The 22,444-nt window shown below is 41.1% G+C and overlaps 2 protein-coding genes across 2 annotated transcripts; one reads left to right on the forward strand and one right to left on the reverse strand.

Annotated features, from left to right (window-relative positions):
* Window positions 1-6,393: 6,393 nt before the first annotated feature.
* On the forward strand, window positions 6,394-8,536 carry LOC118821201 (mucin-5AC-like). The gene is made up of 2 exons (XM_036589701.1): window positions 6,394-6,645; window positions 7,884-8,536. The coding sequence occupies exons 1-2, from the start codon at window positions 6,586-6,588 to the stop codon at window positions 8,223-8,225; spliced, it is 402 nt and encodes a 133-aa protein (XP_036445594.1). The 5' UTR covers window positions 6,394-6,585; the 3' UTR covers window positions 8,226-8,536.
* Window positions 8,537-12,056: 3,520 nt separating this feature from the next.
* On the reverse strand, window positions 12,057-21,598 carry zgc:101785 (uncharacterized protein LOC450032 homolog). Its single transcript, XM_036589585.1, has 13 exons — window positions 21,569-21,598; window positions 21,144-21,190; window positions 20,295-20,385; window positions 19,924-20,012; window positions 19,523-19,636; window positions 18,318-18,408; window positions 16,752-16,831; window positions 15,095-15,133; window positions 14,592-14,682; window positions 13,585-13,692; window positions 12,856-12,911; window positions 12,561-12,668; window positions 12,057-12,252 (listed from the first exon to the last, which is right to left on the reverse strand). The coding sequence occupies exons 2-13, from the start codon at window positions 21,174-21,176 to the stop codon at window positions 12,193-12,195; spliced, it is 960 nt and encodes a 319-aa protein (XP_036445478.1). The 5' UTR covers window positions 21,177-21,190; window positions 21,569-21,598; the 3' UTR covers window positions 12,057-12,192.
* Window positions 21,599-22,444: the final 846 nt, after the last annotated feature.

The raw sequence follows: 22,444 nt of genomic DNA on the forward strand, positions 1-22,444 counted from the left end.
TGCCACCCAGACCAGCTCTAACGGGACTTTAAACACCACGAGAGGAGGCAGCGTGAGGCTCAGCGCGTCAGGCCCCGCCCTCTTTCTGCCTCAACTCTTCATTTCCCTCAAGATGATGATGTGATATTTCTGAAATATTACACTCATAAAGGCAGATCTTCAGCTCAGCGTCTTTGTGTGTCTCTCAGTCTGTACGATGTTCAGTTGTTTGTTTTAAACCAGGGCGAGTGTTTCAGAGCAGGATGGGTGTTTTAGAGCAGGGTGGGTGTTTTAGAGCAGAGCAGGATGGGTGTTTCAGAGCAGGGCGGGTGTTTCAGAGCAGAGCGGGTGTTTCAGAGCAGAGCGGGTGTTTCAGAGCAGGGCGGGTGTTTCAGAGCAGAGCGGGTGTTTCAGAGCAGGGCGGGTGTTTCAGAGCAGAGCGGGTGTTTCAGAGCAGAGCGGGTGTTTCAGAGCAGAGCAGGTGTTTCAGAGCAGGGCGGGTGTTTTAGAGCAGGGCGGGTGTTTCAGAGCAGGGCGGGTGTTTCAGAGCAGGGTGGGTGTTTTAGAGCAGCGCGGATGTTTTAGAGCAGGACGGGTGTTTTAGAGCAGGGCGGGTGTTTTAGAGCAGGACGGATGTTTTAGAGCAGGGCGGGTGTTTCAGAGCAGGGCGGGTGTTTCAGAGCAGGGCGGGTGTTTTAGAGCTGCGCGGGTGTTTTAGAGCAGGGCGGGTGTTTTAGAGCAGGACGGGTGTTTTAGAGCAGGGCGGGTGTTTTAGAGCAGGATGGGTGTTTTAGAGCAGGGCGGGTGTTTCAGGGCAGGACGGGTGTTTTAGAGCAGGACGGGTGTTTTAGAGCAGGGCGGGTGTTTTAGAGCAGGACGGGTGTTTTAGAGCAGGGCGGGTGTTTCAGAGCATGGCAGGTGTTTCAGGGCAGGACGGGTGTTTTAGAGCAGGGCGGGTGTTTTAGAGCAGGGCGGGTGTTTTAGAGCAGGATGGGTGTTTTAGAGCAGGGCGGGTGTTTCAGGGCAGGACGGGTGTTTTAGAGCAGGACGGGTGTTTTAGAGCAGGGCGGGTGTTTTAGAGCAGGGCGGGTGTTTCAGAGCAGGGTGGGTGTTTCAGAGCAGGGCGGGTGTTTCAGAGCAGGGTGGGTGTTTTAGAGCAGCGCGGGTGTTTTAGAGCAGGGCGGGTGTTTTAGAGGACACCAGCGTCGGTTGTTTTAGAGGGTTGCTTGGCTCAGTCTTCTCTCTCCGCCGTAAATAACGCCGAAGGGTGAACTGTTTCACTAACGTGGGGTTGATCGGCACATTATGAAGACAACTGGTCCAACATTAAAGGCTGTAGTTTCAAATAGCAGCGAATAGAAATAATCAGAACTTTTCATTTTAAACATTCAGTCACAACCAAATAAGTTTTTTTTTAAAGAATTTTAATAATAAGAAATATAAAACTTTTCTCATTTAAAATTCTTTTTTCCCTTAATTGGCCAACATTAAAACTTTATAGTTTATTATACACAAATCTTTTTCAAATATTATCATGTTAAAATGAAGGTTAATAAAAAAATAACACTTTATACAGGTAGGAAACACAAATTTAATGAAAGTTTATGTTGAAAATAAGCAGTGATGAAGTACAGTACTTAATTCTAGTTGTGTTATTCTGAGTGTTAATTACATTTTGTGCAGTACATAATATCAGATAATGTATGTTTGTGGCAACATCTGGGCTGATAAACGCCAACCAACCCCAAAGTCAATGTGCCAACCAACCCCAAAGTCAATGTGCCAGCCAACCTCAAAAATCAATGTGCCAGCCAACCCCCAAAAATCAATGTGCCAACCAACCTCAAAATCATTGTGCCAACTAACCCCAAAATCAATGTGCCAACCAACCCCAAAATCAATGTGCCAACCAAGCCCAAAATCATTGTGCCAACTAACCCCAAAATCAATGTGCCAACCAAGCCCAAAAATCAATGTGTTAACCAACCCCAAAATCAATGTGCCAACCAACCCCAAAGTCAATGTGCGAACCAACCCCAAAAATCAATGTCAACCAACCCCAAAATCAATGTGCCAACCAACCCCAAAAATCAATTGGCCAACCAACCCCAAAGTCAATGTGCCAACCAAACCCGAAGGCAGTGCACCAACCAACCCCAAAATCAATGTGCCAACCAAACCCAGAAGCAGTGTGCCAACCAACCCCAAAATCAATTGGCCAACCAATCCCAAAATCAATGTGTCGACCAACCCCAAAATCAATGTGCCAACCAACCCCACCCACATCAGGACACACCCTTCACGCTATCATTATTTATCTTTGGCTTTCAGATCTTATATAGATGGATCTGTTTGGTGTTTCTACTCACTAAAATGAACATATGTTAAATATCTCACTGTAAAGGTGAAGTTTAAGTTCTGTAAATAAACACTAGCTGTGTATTAAAATGTGCTGAAGGGTCTCTGTAGAGGACGTGTAGACTTATTCACACTCTGAGGATCTTACAATGTTTCACTCATTTACTTTAATAAAGCGACGACTGTTACCGTTTCACTAATAAGCCCTTTGATCTATACATGTTTATTAAGGCTTTATATTCTTTTGTATTTTGTTGTTTTGGTCTGTATCTCTGGAATCTAATCTTTGTCTTGACACTGAAACTTGTTTGAGTTGTTTGAATCCTGTTTTTTTGATGTAAATGATCCTTTATCTTTTAATTAAATGCATTTTCCATCTCTGTGAAGGGAACCTTTGATTTGCTCTTAATTAAAAATGTTAAACAACAACAAAATAAGGTCTGTCCAGTTTCTCATCTGAACTACTGTGACTTTAAATCTTTGGGCTAAATAGGCTTTAAAGGGTCCATATCCTACTTTTTTCTTGGATTTTTTAATAAATATTCTTTCATTTTCTGTGTATTTCTTCATGTCTTTATAATGTTTGTGAGGTTTTATGTACCAAAAACAGTCATGATTCATTTCTATGTGACCACCTTCTATCCTCTCTTCATCCCTTACAGCTAAACAGGCTGTGTGTGTTACTGTACCTTTAAGACTGAGCTCTGTTCTGATTGGCTGCCTCATTCAGAAAGCAGTCTGAGCTGAAACACTCCTTATAACTTCAGCATGAATCAACAAGTAAAACTGCTGTAGGCTGAAAAGGCAGATCTACACTCAGTGTCCACTTTATCGGCTCCACTGACCGTATAGTTTCACTCTGTAGTTCTACAGTTACAGACTGTAGTCCATCTGTTTCTCTGATACTTTGTTACCCTGTTCTTCAGTGGTCAGGACCCCCATGGACCCCCACAGAGCAGGTACTATTTGGGTGGTGGATCATTCTCAGCACTGCAGTAACACTGACGTGGTGGTGGTGTGTTAGTGTGTGTTGCGCTGGTCTGAGTGGATCAGACACAGCAGTGCTGCTGGAGTTTTTAAACACCTCAGTGTCGCTGCTGGACTGAGAATAGTCCACCAACCAAAAATATCCAGCCAACAGCGTCCTGTGGGCAGCGTCCTGTGACCACTGATGAAGGACTAGAGGATGACCAACACAAACTGTGCAGCAGCAGATGAGCTATCGTCTCTGACTTTACATCTACAAGGTGGACTGACAAGGTAGGAGTGTCTAATAGAGTGGACTGTGAGTGGACACAGTGTTTAAAAACTCCAGCAGCACTGCTGTGCCTGATCCACTCAGACCAGCGCAACACACACTAACACACCACCACCACGTCAGTGTTACTGCAGTGCTGAGAATGATCCACCACCAATGGGCCGCTATGCTTTATCGTTATAGGGTGGGTCAGGTTGAGAAACCCTGAGTTAAGTTTCAGAGTCCAGCTGAGTTTCTTTTCTCAGTAAATGTTGTTTGCACAATCACAATAAAACCGTCTTTACTGACACTAATTATATTCTTATATATTCTTCAGGGGTTCAAATTTCACTGAGTTCTGTAGATAATTAAACTAATGCCTAAAATAGACGAAGGCCTGCAGTGGTGACTCATCAGGACCTTTCATTTATTGTGACACTAAACACAGTAAAAAAAACAACATCAACTTCAAGAGAAACTTCCCGTGTGACGTTCGCGGTCATTAAGCGCTGTCACACGACTCCGAGCGAGAATGACGCTGCGTTTCAGGTGAAAGCTTGTTAACCTGGTTGAAGATTAGCAGAGTCTGAGACTCTTTGGAGGAACAGCAGGAACCAGCAGCACTGCCTTACCTCCAAAAACATCACGAGGTAGAAATGTATCACGTTAAAAGCCTCAAGCAGTCAATCAAAATGGAGACTCAGATGTCTTTACAGTGGTGGTGATAGGAACCAGGGGTCGCCATGACTACAACACAAATATAGACATTTTATTTACTATCCAGAACCACCAGTGAACCTACACGAGTCTTCTGAGTTTATATGAATGTTGATGATGGAAAATAGTGGAAAATCTGAAAGTTTTCTTTGGGGACTATTTTGCCTCACAACTCTAAAAATTTTAGAACCAAAATCTTCTCAAAACTATCGTAAAACAGCCAGTTTCTGATTTAAGTTAATGAAGGACAGATTAGATAAACAGTGTTACCATGATGTCACAATAGCGCTGCACCTGTTTTGGTCGGCAACATAGGAAGTTCATTCAGCAGTGCTGTGGCTGTTTGTAATGACAGCATATTAACTGATATATTTGAGTGTTTTGATTTGATTGTATTTGATTGTTTTTGGTTTGTTGCTGTTATGATAACAAATGAAAGCTGAAATCTAAACAGCTGAGATTTCCCGCTGTGTTACTTGCGCTTCGTCCCAAATCGCATACTAGCTCACTAAATAGTGAGTAAAAATAGTGCATATCCCATTAGAAGTGCACTCATTAGTGCAGTAGGTGAAGTACAGAAGTGTGTGGTTTGGGACGCGGCGTTAGATCAGCCAGTGAGACGCGATCAACAGCTGCTCTGCTGTGCTGCTCGTTAGCTGCTCATTAAACACCTCCAAGAGAAAGTTTGAGGGGTTTAATGATTAAGAGCTCATTTACATATGTCACTTTTAGAGAGGCAGTAACCAACCAGAACAGAGCCCATTTACATATGTTACTCTTAAAAAAGGCAGTCACTAAACCGAATAGAGCTCATTTACATACATTACTCTTGAAGTGATAGTAACCAAACAGAACAGAGCTCATTTACATATATTACTCTTGAAGTGGCAGTACCTAAACAGAACAAAGCTCAATTACATATAGCACTTATACAAAGGCAGTAACCAATCAGAACAGAACTAATTTACATATGTCAGTCTTACAGAGTCAATACCCAGTCAGAACAGAGCTCATTTACATATGTCAGTCTTACAGAGTCAACACCCAATCAGAACAGAGCTCATTTACATATGTCAGTCTGACAGACGCAGTAAGGGAGAGACAGTGTGATATTGTGAGTGTATTGTTATTGATCACAGTGTCGACTTCACAGTGTTTTTAAGGCGGATCAGTTTCTGTTGAGATTCTCAACACACTCTAGAACATTACTGCCCTGAGAATCTCACTAAAGAGACAAAATATTCCTTTATTATTGACTCATAAACTCAGTAAATATGACTTCAATATGAGTCAAAGTGGCCTAATTACCTCTGTTTTTTCTTTTTACTGAGCGGCTCTCGTTGAAAACTGCAGCTCAGAGCAGTGTTTACTGAAAGCCACGTAAACAGCGGAGCATGGTGCCGTTTTTAGGTCAGACAATGTGTGACCACTCACAAGATGAATCTGAGCACGTACACGTTATGTGTTGACCTGAGTTGCCCTCAGTCGCACCTTTCCTGTATAACTGAAAGCACTGGCAACCTGAAAGGCCTCATTCAGAGAGCTGCTGAACCTAAACACAGCCTCACCAAGAGCTCCTGCTGAACTCAGACTCATTTAAAGGGCCCATATCACAGAAAAACACGTCTTCCTCACTTTGTCTGCACATCCGTCTTTTCAGCCTCCAGCAGCTTAGCACTGCCCCCTCACGCTGAGGTTATAAGGGAGCGGGCAGCTTTTTGAGAAAAGGTCACTAGTCATGACAGAGGTCATTTACATATTAAAGGTACAGTAACAAAACAGCCTGTTTAATTCTAAGAGGCCAAAAAATGTAAAAATGAATTATTGATTGTTTTTGGTAAATAAGGTGCATAAATGTCTTACAGAAAAGAGGCCTCTAAAGGAAATGGGCCCTTTAAGAGACGTTTTGTGACAACAGACAAATAAGCCATTTCATTTCCATTAAATTATAATTTTTCAAAAGCCGCACCTCAGTTTCCTGGTTCCTCCTGAGGGCCGCGGGTGTAAAGGTTAAGTGTAAAGCTTTAGTGAAGTGTGATGCTGAGCGCTGTAAAGCTATAAAGTGATACTGGGTGCACTTTGCTAAGGGCTGGTTCAGATTATAGCTCCTGTATTGAGGACTCAGAGGAGCTCTTCCAGGAAAGGGGCGTGGTCTGGATGGTGTATAAATAGGTCCACCTGTATGAGACAGGCAGTCTTACAGCAGGCGCCTAACGGTCTTTTCAGGAGGGACACAGTTATACTGGCTGCGTATTCAAGTCTAACCTGTCTGGACGGTTCTCTGTTTCCACACCATGAAGTCTCTGACCGCTGGACTCTGCCTGCTGGCCATGCTGGCCTCCACAATGGCCCAGGTAAAGACTACATCTGTCCTTTAATTCAGCCACATCCATTTAAACGGGTTATATTAGTCATTTGTGCTATACGGATACACAGTGTTTACTGCGGTCAGTGTCATGAGAGAACTTGGAGGTGAATTCCACCAAATTTTCAAAATTCTCTAATAATCCCCAGATTATTAAATTCCCTAATAGTTCCTGAATTATTAGGAAATTTTGAAAATTTGGTCAGTTTCATGATGGAACTTTGAGGCGAATTCCACCAAATTCTCAAAATTCCCTAATAATTCCTGAATTATTGAATTCCCTAATAATTCCCTTTTTAGAGAATTTTGAACATTTGGTTAACCCTGATAATTAGATGGCTTAGTGGTTTAGCAAACAAACTTATTCAGAGTGGTTTGATGTGAAGGTTCACTGTAGAGAGCTTTCTGAAGACTCAGAGCGAGAATGACGCTGCATTTCAGGTGAAAGCTTATTAAACTGACACGCTTTACTGAAAACTGCCAGAAACCAGCATCACTGCTTTAACATCAAAAACAACACGGGAAAGATTTATATTTAGGTAAAAATCTTAGGAAGTCGTAAAAACTATCTACAACTATTTTTCTGGGTTGTAGGTGTTCAACACATCTGAAATAATACGTTTTCTTTGGGGACTATTTTGCCTCACAGCGCCCTGCATGTATCCCTCCACCATGAATGGAGCTTAAGTTCTCTAAACTATCATAAAACAGTGTCTCAGTCATCAGGCAGTGAATTCATAACCATTTCCTGTAGGAACTTTCTGTGAGGGAGCTTTTAGAGGTGGACGTCTGGTTCCTATCACCACCACTGTGAACAGTTTATCTAGAATGGAGCGTTTCACACCAAGCCTCTCTGAACCGCTCTGTTTACATCATATACATTTATTAAGAACTATTATACACAAATTAGTGCAATTTCAGTTATTACCAAATGTAAATGAACAAAATAATGCTGAGGTTGTATTTTTAACACAAGGCATTGCTTTTCTTAGTGTTCGCGCTTGAAGCTGTGACTGTATGTTGTGAGACAGAGTAGTATGATCAATAAAATGAATTTTTCTCTCAGTTTAATCCACTAAGTGTGCTCTGATAAGGCATATTGACCCAGAGCCTAAAGCCTATTGATCTCATACTCAGCGGTTGGCACAATTGACTTTACTGTTGCGTGATTTGTATTATGCAATCAATAACTAACGAATGGAAACAACCTGTTTTCCACTGTTCAAGGCAAGTAGCACAGCGGCTGCAGGCAGCACCAACGCAAAGCAATCAAGCACCGCCACCGCAGCGCCATCAACCAACTCCACCTCAACACCAGTTAACAGCACCACCGCAGCACCTGCAAACAGCTCCACTGCAGCACCTTCTAACAGCACCACGGTGATACCATCTAACAGCACCACTGTGATACCATCAAACAGCACCACTGTGATACCATCAAACAGCACTGCGGTGACGACTTCAAATGTTACCACCGCCACTCAGAGCACAACAAAATCCAGCAGTCCTGATGCTAAAGCTACGCTAATGACCTGCATCCTGCCTGCTCTTTATCTGCTGTGGAACTGAACGTTAACTGAGCTTATGATGAACTAACTCAGCACCCCGGGGACTGTGACCCCCCCCCACCCCCAAACCATAAAGACTGCCTGTTGGACTTTCAGTGTTTTGGAAAAGTTGCTGATGTTTTGGCCGAGCTGACCGAAACTGAATGACGCAAAACACTGTTTTCCAGAATCTGTAGTACTGTATGATGAGCGTTGATACATCATATTTATATTTTTATCTCTTTCTGAAAGAATTTTCTTGGAGAATCATGAATGCCTAAATATGTTGTAAAATCACCAATAATGAATAAATCTACAGGCGAAATCATCAAATTCAAGTCTTGTCGTGGTTTGTGTGTTTGTGTGTTTGTGTGCTCTGTCTATTCAACAGGAAGCAGCTTAGAACCAACGTCCTGTTATACTGTATTTAAGGAGTTGGATGTGTTAATTTTGCACGCATACACTTATATAATGGTGAATATAGTGAATAACCACTTGAAGTGTCTCATTTTGGGTGAAAGAAAATTACAGTACAAAAAGATCAAAGACCATATTTCAGTCCAATTTCCAGCCAATAAAGTATATATATATATATATATAGGAGAAGGAGAAAATCATAGTGAAAAGAAACAGGAGTTTCCACTGAGTTCAAGAAAATCATCAACCAGCTTCTAAGACTGAACTTTGGAGGTGTGTCTGCAGATTCTTTGAGGAGCTGAAAGTGAGTCTCCTGAACAGAATGGAAGCTGGAATAAAGGTAGAGTGACTCACTGACTCAGACAGCTGATATCTATTCGTATTTAATGGCTGTTTCATGGTGATCTCGGACCTCTGGGTTTTATGGAGAGATAACAGGGCCAACAGAATGATCCGATTAAAGTGTTGAAAATTGAAAAAATTCACGGTGGAGTTCACAGTTCGGTCATTCTTCTTCATTAGGTGGTGCCTCCAGAGTATAGTGACTACAGTACGCTGGGTTTAGTGATGGAGCTTCTGAGCGAAATTCCACCAAATACATTGTTTATTTTACGTTAATGACTTTAACTTGTCTTCACACTCAGATCATGTAGCTAAAGCCACAGATTCTACAGTAAAGAGTGTCTATCACACTGGCACATCCTGGAAATAAGAAACAGCACTTTTTATCCCTTTGTTGACCTCTTGGAGTTTGTTCAGCCTCAGTGTATATTAATAAGAGCCCCTGGATTAGACAGCTCTCATTCTAAACATCTAATGCTCTCCTGAGGAGCGTTTGTGGACGGACGCTGACCGTCTGAATGCTCTGTGCTCTCTCTCCACACCATGAAGTTACTAACTGTGTCTTGGTCACTGTGCAGGTAAAGCACTCAGCCGTCAATCAGCCCAAACACACTCATCCCACTGATCAGTCTGCACTGTCGTTGAATGTGCTTAAACTGATGATTTGGCTCAAATTACACTGAACATTCACAAACTGTCTGGCAGCAGCAGAGAATTCACTGAATGTAAGTCAGTGAGCCAGAATGAGAAGATGAATATTCAAATAACAGCAATACTGAAACATTCGAAATGAAAGTACAGCTCAATTACAAACAGCAGGAAATGAGCCACAATACTTTTAGGAATGTCCTCACGGTCACACAAAAACCTTGTATCTCCATTTTTCTCATTTTTTACTTTTTTACATTTGCAGTTTGAAAACTTCAGTTACTCTTTACATTGTGATAGCAATTCACGATGTGCGGATGAACAGAGATGCTCCAAAATTGCCCAGAAAAACTATATTATGGCATCAGTGTACAGAAAGACAAGGAGAGGCCACTATTTCTGCCATGAGAAGTGCCCTTTTATTTACACCAGCAGAAAAAGGCACATACAAACAAAGCGAGGGGGCACGCACGTACAATTTTTCCTTATTTTAGATACACGAACTTCCACTATCTCACCCACAGTCCAATACAAGATAACATAATCAACACACACCACATTTAAACTAACTAAACAACAGCACAACAGCAACTGCTGTCTCTTTCCCAAAGGCATACCAGCCTCTAAAGCCCCCCGAAACACAGAGCATGTAGAACACCCGTCTTTTTGATCTGGATTTAAAAGCTTGCATTACATATCGTCTGGAATGCTGTTGCAGAGCTCTTTATGAAAATGATCTTCCACCAACTGAGCTGTGAGAGATGTGAGTTTGCAGTAAGGCAGCCTCAGCTGAGTGAAGTGGCCTAGAAACAGATCAGTGATATATGCTGGAGCTCAGCCATTAAGAGCCTAACTGAGGTGATTCTCTCTGGATTTGTTCATCTCTTCTTAAACTCTCCTCTAAAGTCTCTTCATATAACATGATCCTCATATGTTTCATATCTAAATCTCCGTTATCTTCATCACTACTTTCCAAAACTGCTGCAGCAGCTTCAGCAGCTGTAAACTCTCTGCACGCCGTTTCACACGAGTCTCCGATGTGGACTGAATGAAGAATGAAGGGTTTCCGGCGTGATGGTCAGTCCTTAGTGATTTCCTGAGTGTCTATCGGTCAGTTTCACACAGAATGTAGATGGACACACCAATCCACCAGTTCCACATGGTGAGAGGCAGATGACGTGTATCTCAGCCCCTCTTCATAGGCTCATAACTCCGGATGTGAGTCTCGTATGATCTCGTGATAAGATGGAATGAAAAGGGCGACTCTACAGATTCAGGAAGTGTCTGAACTGGATTTCTGAGCTGGATCATCACAAAGATACAGACACAGATATAGAAATAGAGAATTCGAAGCGTGGGAGAGAGGGTTAAACGTCAAAAACAAGACCTTGTCGTCAATTTAGAGAGACGGCAGAGCAACCAACCAGTAACACATTACCGTCTAACCTATTAGTTATGAAAGCATGAACTCATTTCTCAGTATCTTGTAGGAATAACTTGCCTTATTTCAGATGTTTCTCAAGCAATAAAAGGCAGTTAGAAACCTTTAAGGTCAAGGATAAAATCTGTAATGTATTTTCAAGCACCAACTTAACTCTTCTTAGCACTTTTAAAAAAATGAAATGAAAAAACTGATGCTAACCAAGAACGGAGTTAAGTAAGAAAGATCCAGGTACTGATCGATTTTCAAACGCCTCATGAATTACATAAGAGCTGTGTACAGCGTCTGCTGAGTCCACAGAGCAGAAATAAAGTGGGGCTTTAAAGTCATTCAAACAGCTGGTCTCCTCACTTTACTGCTGTGTTATTCACGCTGAGCAAACAGAGGCTGGTCTCTGCACAGTGAACTGTAAGACACAGGAGGACAAGCAACCAACAAACACTACAACTACAGCGTCACCAGAAACTACCACTATGCTACCATCAATGCCATCAATGCCTCAATGCCTGAGAACACCACTACGACACCATCAAACACTACCACATCAAACAGCACCTCCATAATACCATCAAACACCATGACTATGATGTCATTAAACACTATAACTATGATACCGTCAAACACTATAAATATGATGTCTTTCTGTACATGCATTAGTTATATATCAGGTCACCTTGGACTGACACACACACACACAAACACACCCCAAACAGTTCTCGAGTAATTTAAACTGATTTCCTTGTTCCTGCTTCATGGTTTGAGGCATTGTGACCTTCTACCAAGAAACAGTCCATTTGAATTTCAAAGAAAAGCTCCTCAGACAGTCGATTTCAGATGGATTAGTAAAGATAAATCTCACATTACAACAACCCAGACTCTCTCTGTTTATGGCATAACGTGAAGGCCACATAAGGGCTTTATGACCATATAACTAACCCGTACAGAAACAGGAGGAGGAAATGAACCAGTGTAACTGCAGCAAACTCACAAAGACTGAAACAGCACTGAGTTACTGAGGTTTATTATGAGTGCAGACAGAGGAGAGCAGATTTCATGTAAAAGGTTGAAGGTTGTTCATTTTTTAATTTTATTTTATAAGAAGTGCGATAGTGCCGTATTAAAATAAGGGCTTGTTTACTGTTCAGTCTTCAGCACAGCAGATGGCCAACAGGGCCTGCTGGAGTTCTCCCTTAAACTGCTTCTGTGGAGAGAATTCAGAAGGAATTCTAGCTTCAAAACATATACATACATAATAATACGTTATTTACAACGTAAAGGCCGATTGAGGGCTTTATGGCCATGAAACTAACACTGTGTTTGTGTAGACAGAATGTTTCTCATTTGTATTAATTAAATGAAATGTGTATATAATTAAGTGGATCAATAACAAACACAAACAAAACTTACATAATCATATAACTGAACATTTTAATTACAAAATGCAAAATCCACTGTAATGTTTGTATGATATACATTGTGTGTGTGTGTGTGTGTGTGTGTATGAGTAACCTGTAAGGTGGTGTACAGTGAGGTTCCAGTGTGTGTCTTGTATGCCACCCTCACAGCCAGTAGATCCTCCTCACAGTGGGACACCAGCACTCCCTGCAGCACTGACCCCTACAGAGCACAAGCATTTATACATTAATCCTGTGCCATGAAATAAACCATAGAAATAACCCCAGATTATATTAATCCCATGCTGCTAAACAAACTGGAGAAATAACCCCAGATAATTTTTTTCAGTTTTCTTCTGGCTAATTTGCACAAATCTGTTCTTCATCAGTTTCAGTTACAGGACACTTACCTTCATGTTCAGGATGCGCTGGGCCAAATAGAGATGTTGGTTCTCTATGCAGCGCACTGTGGAGACAGCAGAGGAGAAACACTTACAGGTATTCTTACAGTGTTTTCACATATAGTTCGTTTTAAAAGAACCGAACTGAGTTCTGTTAAAGTGAACCTGGAAGGGAACCAACTGCAAATGACCTCAGTTCGTTTTGTGTTCACAATGTAAGTGAACTCTAAAGAGGACTCAGTCTTCTTTCTGGCCCTTTGGGATCTCAGACCACTTCTTGTTCAGACCCCAACTTCATTAGAACTCGGACCCCTTTCACAGCTGTATGTGCGCGCAGTGTTCGCAAAATGGGCCGCGTTCTCTGATAAATCCGACCTATCAGGTGACAAGAAGAACCGCCAGAACCGTCTGCTGCTCTCCTATTGGCCGCACTGAAACGATTGGACGAAGTGCATCGCGCAAAATGGGAAAAATGGCCCTGCGGGTCTGCGGTGGGCTCCGTGTTCGGCTGTGCTCCTCACTGAAGCTCCACCCGGCGAATTTTCATTCATTAAGTGTTCAGAGTGAAAGCAGCTGAAAACTGCGCTGCGTGCAACACACACACTCACACACACACACGCACACACACACACACACACACACAGCTCAACACACACACTCACACACACACACGCACACACACACACTCACAGCTCAACACACACACACACACACACACACTCACACACACACACTCACTGAGAGTTAGTAAGCCCAGTTTGAGATCTCCAGAGAGGATTCCTCCAAAGCGCTTCTCTATGATTTCAGCCACAGGCTGCTCCCTCTCAGCCTCCAGGTCTATCAGCACTGAAACCACATCAGCAACATGAATCACTATTCATCATTAATGATCATCAGTCACATAATCAATACACACCTCACCGTGAACTAATTTCATTTACATTTTAAATACAGTTACACAGTTTTCTACCACATTTCAACTATTAGTGCAGTTCAGTTTAGAATCTGACAATATGCTGAATGTAGTGCTGCACACTAGGGCCAACATCCATATCATAGTATAATTCAATGTATATATTTTCTCATTTAAATGCTTAAATAACCAATTTTTGTAGGTTACTAGTGGTTTATCATTCTGGGATGTCTCTTCAAACATCTCTTGAAACATTTTTATTTTTATTAAATTAAAAGCCAAAATAGATAAATGTTGACATGTTCACAGTGGTGGTGATAGGAACCAGACGTCCACCTCTAAAAGCTCCCTCACAGAAAGTTCCTACATGAAATGGTTATGAATTCACTGCCTGATGACTGAGACACTGTTTTATGATAGTTTAGAGAACTTAAACTCCATTCATGGTGGAGGGATACATGCAGGGCGCTGTGAGGCAAAATAGTCCCCAAAGAAAACTTATTATTTCAGATTTTCCACTATTTTCCATCATCAACATTCCATATAAACTCAGAAGACTCGTGTAGGTTCACTGGTGGTTCTGGATAGTAAATAAAATGTCTATATTTGTGTTGTAGTCATGGCGACCCCTGGTTCCCATCACCACCACTGTAAAGACATCTGAACCATTTCACACCAAACTACTCTGAATCTCTCTGTTTACATCTTATACAGTGAACTGGGGGGTATTTTGGAAAATTTGTGTCCAGAAGTCATGTTCTGTGTTAACCTCGCTCTCATTCCTCTGGGTTAATTATTACAGACATTAAACGAGGCATCTGGCTCACTGTACCTTTTCTGAGATGGTCTGGACTTCTCGAGGTGAGGATTTGTATCCACGGGCCTGCGGTGGCCTTCTTACTGCTCAGCTCTTCAGATAAGACCTAAGAGACATCAAAATCACTGACGGTATAAGCTTTAGAGTAAAAGGAGTGACAGTATAAGGTTAGAGAGAGTGTTCGATGTGATAGTCGCTTGACCATACAATGGCTATCATTGACTGCCCTCGATGTTGACTTCACTGATTGACAGATGCTGCCATGATTGATCAGTATTGACTCTTGACCTGTATTTACTGTAATAGATGAAAGCCTGACCGGACCAGAGGAAACCGGAAGGCGAAATCAGGACACATAATGTCACTGAACAAACAAACGCAGTGTCAACATTCGGTACCGGTTAGCTTATCAGCTTTATAGTTTCGATTGAAATGAAACAAACGAAAGGAAATGTCACCTTGACCAGCGAGGAAAGGCGGGGCGACAGAACAAGAGCATGGAATGATCTTATACTCACTTGAACGTCCGACTCGAGGTGTCCCGGCCTGTACTCCTTCTAAAGAAGTGAAGAATGGAGGGGTCAGGCAGTGCTGGAGCGTTAAGGCTGCACATTGCACAGTCTGATAACCGTTTTGGCGATATCAGCCGTAGTGATATATCAGAAGGCTGTGTTGTTACTGTGTACTGTGAACATCCTGACCAAATCTCACATGTTGTTGGTGAGTTTCAGGGAGTTCACATGATACAACAAACATTTCAGTCATAATGATGCAGCTGATGTTACATCAAAGTAAATACGGCACTGTGCAAAAGTCTGAGATCACATTTCGTTTATTAAATTTCCAGCCAAAACAGCCATCAACACCTTAAACTCTCAGGCTTGTTACGTACTGAGGCCCATGTGTCAAACATGAGGCCCGAGGTCCAAGTCAGGCCCGTGACACAGTTCTATTCAGCCTGTGAAATTATTTTAATTTTCTGTTCTTATTAGTCCGTTTCACCCTGAGATGCACTACAGTCCCCAGCATGCACTGCAACACAGTGTGCATTCTGACCCCCAACAACAATCTCTGGGCCAGAGGTTACGCACAACGAAAAGATGCCTGGAGTCTAGTTTCAGCAAAACAATTTATTTTTATTTAGGATTATTTTAAAATAAGTATTCAGTGCCTATTTTTCTGTTGCAGCTTTGGCATGTTTTAAATTAATAATGGCCTGTTCAGGTCGTGGCAAACTGTTTGAAAATGAAGTGAAGACACAGCTGGCCCACAGATTAGCTTTTTTAGTACGGCCCTTTTACTAGTTGAGTTTGACATCTCTGATCTAAGGTTTATTATTCAGTAACTACAGGGACTTCAGTGCAAACTGGCTGAGCTGTCCTTAGTTTATAGAAGTGTGTAATAAAACTGTGGTTGGTCATTAAAGGAGTTAAGTACAAGTTATTCATTTTCAGGGCCTGTTTGTGAGAAGATTAGATATAAGATGATTCCTTGCATAAGGAAGAGGAAATTCAAATAAAAAAACAGGAGATCAGAAGCTGGAAATGAAATAAATGAAGGGTCTCTGACTCTCACACAATACTATCTACTGTAAGAACATTACTGTTTAAAAGTTTGGAACGGCTCAATCATTACTTATACAATGTGGATTTAAATATTCTATTCACCAAAAGGTATTTTATGATGTTGTAGTCCAAATTTCAAGAATGCTTTGCATAAGAAGTTATTAAATACACTATAATTATCTATTTACGATCGTTACTTTCCTTGAGATTTGAAATACGATGAATTCTAGATGTTCATTTTTTTTTATTTTATTTCATTTTATAATTTTATATACATATATTTATTGTATTTTATATGTATTTTTTATTATTTAATACCTTCATTTCAGAATCTTCTGCAGCTCTGTCTCTCACTCTGAACACATCTAACATTTCCTCAGTAGTATTTACAGTAGTGTCTTACTGATGATCTCAGACCAGTGAAGTTCTTCAGGACGAGCAGATTACAATAACTTTATACATTTATTTGGAAATAAACTGGTTTTACATTATTGAAAATGTTGATTCCAAACTTTTGAACTGTACTGTACATCACAATCAGAGTATGTATCAATATAACCGTGATATAGACTTGTGTCCACATGATGCAGACCAAGGCATCTCACTGTACCTTCAGCAAAGCCACGAGCAGTTTGGTGAAGTCTCCGCTGGTCTCACTGATCAGATCTTTCTCCAGATCACGCTTATATTCTACCAAAACATTCATATCAAATCATCTCAACAAGCTTAGTCACCCGGCAGCGTGAAGCAGCTCATGATTCACACTGTTACAGATTGACTGTTATTATTCTCTTATCTCACTTTCAACTCTACATTATAAATCACTGTAAGTATTTACTATTATATTTCAATTAATAATGCAAAAGATAAGGACAGTTTCAGTAACGTGCATGACTCAATATAATATCTCACAAAAATATACATATGTCTCATTTTAAAGGCTTCACAATCTTCTACTACAAACCTCATTCCCAAAGAAGTTGTTGAAACAGTGTTAATTCCCTTTTTAACAGCACTTAACACCCATTTGGGGACTCAAGGCAGTTTTAAAGGTTTTTTGGGAATCATCTGTTATGCAAGTCTTCAGCTGCTGTTGGATTTTGAGTTTCTTAATGCAGCACAAATTTTTATCAGGAGACAAGTGTTGAAATAATCCTGGGACGGCATCTAAACAGACGCTGGATTGTGAACTTTATGCTGGTAACAATCTGGATGGTCCTTTTCTTCTTTAGCCCAGAGAACACGGCATCCATTATTTCCGTAAACAATCTGAAAGGTCGACTCGCCAGATCACAAAACACGTTTCGACTGAGTATCAGTCCATTCCAACTTGAGCCCAGAGAAATCGGCGGCGTTTCTGTATGTTGTTGATAAATGACTTCCACTGTGCAGAGTACAGACTATTCGACTTTACTGCTCGGTAATGACACTTTAAGCTTGATGTTGATTAGGCGCTTATGTGATTATGTGATTATGACAATAACGACGTGGGTGCCTCAGAGAAGACAACAGGTGAGGAGCCTGGTGGTTTCAGGGTCCATATCTCCAGTTTCCTAAAGGCTAGCAGTGAGATCCAGCGCTCTTTGGAAAGGACATGTCATGCTGCACTCTAATCTGGGGGGTTGGGTTTCAATCTAACATAAATCCCCTGTGCTTTAAAGATCAGAGACTAAATGTTCTGTACTAAATCTCCTGTTTCCCAAAGACTACAGAAAAAAGTCATGTGCGGTTACGTCTTATAATCCTGCAAAGTTTGAAGTTGGTTCTGATTATTTTCATCCAGTTGCGTCGCTGTAAATTCCTCTGGCTCTCTGGACCTCCACTCTGGGCGAGGGTCTCGGCAAGTCTGCCTAGGATGCACACTGGTGAGATTTCGGGGTCCATATCTCTGGTTCCCTGAAGGCTAACAAAGTGATCCAGGGCTCGTTGGAAAAGGCACCTCACACTCTATTCATCTGTGGAGTTTTTGTCATGCCTTTTAAAAGTTGCTTGTTGCAAAGCGTTCCCTTCTCCTCGATTTTTTGTCATACAGGCAAAGTGGATTTGCTAATCACTGCTTTCTGTTTTCATATGCATTTTATATACTGTCCAATCTTTTCTGGAACTGACGTTTGTACAATGAGCAGTTGTGACTGTACTGTAAATGTTTATGTGCTCATAGTTCCAAAAACCTCACCTTCATTATACACAGCTTTGATGTTAGAAAGCTGTTGCGGTGTCCTCGTACACAAAATCTCCAGCAGAGTTTCTTCATCTGTACCGACTCCCTGTAAACACAAACACAAACACAGTGATTTATTATATACAGACTGAGTTTCCACTTTATTAGGTACCTGCATTTACAGCATTTAGCATTTAGGTATCTAAAACTCAGAGAATCTTCATTCATTTATTTAATTTCCAGTCAAAACAGCCATTAAGTACAAGATATTCATTTTTGTGTCAGACGAAAAAGCAAAAAACACACATTAAACTTCCATTCTTTTCAGTTCCTCAAAGAATCTGCAGACACACCTCCAAAGTTCAGTCTTAAAAGCTGGTTGATGATTTTCTGAAGTAATCAAACACATTCAGTGGTGTTGAGGTCTGGACTCTGGGGTGGTCAGTCCATCGTTCAGCTTCTTTGTTTGATGTGTCCGTCTCCTTTTCTCAGTGAGCTTCTTCTTGATCAGCTACACATCCTTTCAGACCCACAGCGCTGAGTCGTCTTCTCACAGTGGAAGGATGGACAGAAACACCTGTGGATGTTTTCAGATCTGATCAGCTTGATTTTCTCCTCTCTCTCAGAGATGAAGGTTTTAAGTGCGGTTTATCTGATGGGGGCAGTTTTGGGGTCGACCAGCTCTTCCAGGTGGTTGTTAGGAGCCTCATTTTCTCTGTAGCTGTTAATCAGTTTTTGAACTTCAGGCTTTCTAGTTCCTTATAGAGTGGATAATCTTATATTAACTAATATAATTTTGGCTGTATATTAAATAAATTAAGGATGGTCTTAAAATACCACCTGAAAAATTAAGAACATGTATATAATGGCCATTCTGAGTGGAAGTGTAAAAGAGTGAAGGGTGGTATCTGACTATTTCACAGTAAAGAACTTTTGGAAACTCATTTATTTTCCTTTGACTTTCTGCTTCCTTATGCAAATGGATCATATTATGTCTAACCTCCTCACAAAATCTCCTAAAATAAATCACTTGTACTTAATGGCTGTTGAATAGTGAGTGTTTCTGATAAAATGGCCAATTACTGTAGCTAGAAGGTAGGTGTACCTGTGAAACTGGTACTCAGGTGCATTAATAATTAAACACACACACACACACATAAACACACACACACACACACACACACATAAACACACACACACACACACACTAACACTCTAACCTCCATGGCCTGCCGCAGACGATGAGCCTCAAACTGCTCAGGTGTCATCATCAGGCCGAGCATCAGAGACTCCAGATCTCCAGATAGAACCTTCTTTAGACCAGCTTTCAGCTCCTGTAGCGTACAGACACACTGTTACCCAACATGAAGAATAAAGAAGAAGAAGAAGAAGAGGAAGAGGAAGATGATGTAGAATAGGAAGAAGATGAAAAGGAAGAAGAAGAGGAAAATGAAGAATAAGAATAAGATAAAAAAAGAAGATGAAGAGAAAGAACAAGAGGAGGAGGAAGAAGAGAAGGAGGAGGAGGAGGAGGAGGAGGAGAAGAAGAAGTAATTTCAATCATAATTATCCAAACTACTGAAAAATGACACAAAAGTCAAAGACTTAATACTGAGCTCACCTTCTGCATGTGAGTCTGATAGTCTTGGGTCAGCGTCTGCCTCTGAGCGCTGCTGCGGTTGGTCAGGATCCTCACCAGAGTGTTTATATCTACAGAAACACAGTTTCACTGGTAGATCTGATATTAACTGTCCGAAACACAAATCTGATCACTGCACCTGCTTCTCTGTTACGGCTGTTTCAAAGATCTTAATGTTGCCAAACTAACATCCAGCCTGGAGCTCCATCAGTTCCTGGCTGAGACTCTAAAGGCTGTAGCAGAGCTGTGAAGAGTGTGCAGAAGGTCACCCTCATCTCTGCTCTCCACCAGCTTTCAGTCTCTCTGTAGCCACAATAGTGAATCAGCTGAAGCGTCTTAATGAGCTGGTTTACCTTTCTGATCCACAGCAGTCTGAAGGTCAACAACGTCTCTCTCGGGCTGGAAGTCTGGGAAAGGACGGACCGATCCTAGAGTTCCCCAACACTGACAGAGAGGAGAGGAAGAAAACAGTGATGGTGATGATGATGATTGTGATGATCAAGAAGAAGATGAAGCTATAAAAGAAATATAAGTAAAGATGAGGCAGAAAACAAAGACGGAGCATAAAACATAATAAAACAGATGCAGACGACGAAGATGACGATAATCTTTATGAAGATGACAATTATCATGAAAAAGAAGATGAAGAGCAAGAAAAGAAAGAAGATGAAGAAGGTAATAATGAAGAAGAAGAAGAATCAACATTCTAACTCAGGCCAGCTCAGGGTCTTCAGAATGGACTAGATCTGGATCAGTGAGTCAGTGAGGGTCTGAGTCAGTGAATCAGTGATAGTCTGAGTCAGTGAATCAGTGAGGGTCTGAGTCAGTGAATCAGTGAGGGTCTGCTATGTGAGAGTCTGAATCAGTGAGTGTCTGAATCAGTGAGGGTCTGAATCCGTGAGGGTCTGAATCAGTGAGAGTCTGAATCAGTGAATCAGTGAGTGTCTACGTCAGTGAATCAGTGAGAGTCTGAGTCAGTGAGGGTCTAAGTCAGTGAATCAGTGAGGGTCTAAGTCAGTGAATCAGTGAGAGTCTGAGTCAGTGAGGGTCTAAGTCAGTGAATCAGTGAGGGTCTAAGTCAGTGAATCAGTGAGGTTCAGACCAGTGGGGGAGATGAAGTCAGAAAGAGGAGAGCTGACCTCACATCTCCAGCTGTTCACTGACACTAATCACTCTTCTTTCTGAGCGTGTCAGACACTCACCAGCATTTCAGATGGGCGGAGTCTGGTATCCATGGCGCTGCTCTTATCTTTAGGACATTAAAAAGGCAGTGAATGCGTGAGATTCCTGAAATACCAAACACTATCAAACCATCAGCAAACGCACTCAGACTGTAAAAAGTTAAAAATTAAAGTTGACGTGTTTGATTAGCTCAGACTGCCATGTTGTGCAGGTAAAAAGAATGTTTAATGAACTCAGGCTTCCACAGATGCAGATCACAGGAATAATAATAAAGACATAAAATATAAACATAATTTTTACCTACAAAACATAAACACACACAGTAAACTGCTCTGATACATTTCAGTTTAACTGACTGTAATAAAAACACTGTGCAGTAACGAAGCTGACAGAGACGTCAGACTGAAACACACTTTAAAAGGTTATGATGAGTGAAGATGTTTACCTGTTGCTCTCCGTGGTGGGTCTGACCGGTGTGAGGTGAGAGTGGAAGATGAGATTATAGACCAGTCTATCAGCTCAAAGTCACCTGATCCCACCCACAGAAACATCCTCAGCCTTTCTCTAAAACACAGAACCAGAGATTTGAAGATTACTGAGGAAACTCAAAACCAAAAAGCTTAAAAACGTCTAACCTGATTTTCAATACATAGGATCGTAACATAGTTCGACTCTCTGTTTGGATGTTCCTATTTATTTATTTATTTATTTATTTATATTTATAATATAAATTTATTTATATTTTAATATATTTATAATATAAATTTATTTATTATATTTTATTTATTATATTTATTTATTTTTTGCTTAAATCATTGACTGATTGATTGATCGATTGGGATGCACAGCTGTCACTGTTAGTGAACTGATTTTACCACCTGCCATTCTTTCTTTGTCCTGCATCCACAGTTTTAGACGGATTATTCTTAAATTATAAATAAACCCGAGGTTCTCCGGGTCATCCCAGCACAGACCAGCATAGTCAGGTACCAGTAAAACCAGCATCGTTGCTGTCCAAAGAAAAACAAGTATCTCCAAAATGGCAAATTTACAGGAGAGGACAAAATATTCTTTATTTTGAATGTAAGTGAATGTAAAGAGGTTTAATTCCAAATCATGTCATCTTCACACAGTGTAAAGAGCAGCTGATGAACTCAAATGATGTAGAAAAATTCAAACTGGAAAAAAATGGAGATGTTTGTGTTTTTTTGTGGACAGCAATGATATTTTGTGTTTTGGATGCTGGTGACCAGCTAAACCAGTTTAGATCAGTATGGAATTAAAGTGCTGGTCTTTTCAGCAGGGTTTCAGCTAAAGCTAA

This window comes from Colossoma macropomum, unplaced genomic scaffold (genome assembly GCF_904425465.1).
Source record: "Colossoma macropomum unplaced genomic scaffold, Colossoma_macropomum, whole genome shotgun sequence".
Taxonomy (NCBI): Eukaryota; Metazoa; Chordata; class Actinopteri; order Characiformes; family Serrasalmidae; genus Colossoma; species Colossoma macropomum.

Coding starts and splice junctions, on each gene's coding strand:
- LOC118821201 (XM_036589701.1), top strand. CDS start 6,586: ATGAAGTCTCTGACCGCTGGACTCTGCCTGCTGGCCATGCTGGCCTCC. Junction 6,646..7,883: donor TGGCCTCCACAATGGCCCAG/GTAAAGACTACA, acceptor CCACTGTTCAAG/GCAAGTAGCACAGCGGCTGC.
- zgc:101785 (XM_036589585.1), bottom strand. CDS start 21,176: ATGGATACCAGACTCCGCCCATCTGAAATGCTG. Junction 19,637..19,923: donor ATCAGACTCACATGCAGAAG/GTGAGCTCAGTA, acceptor TGTACGCTACAG/GAGCTGAAAGCTGGTCTAAA. Junction 15,134..16,751: donor TGCTCGTGGCTTTGCTGAAG/GTACAGTGAGAT, acceptor TCACTTCTTTAG/AAGGAGTACAGGCCGGGACA.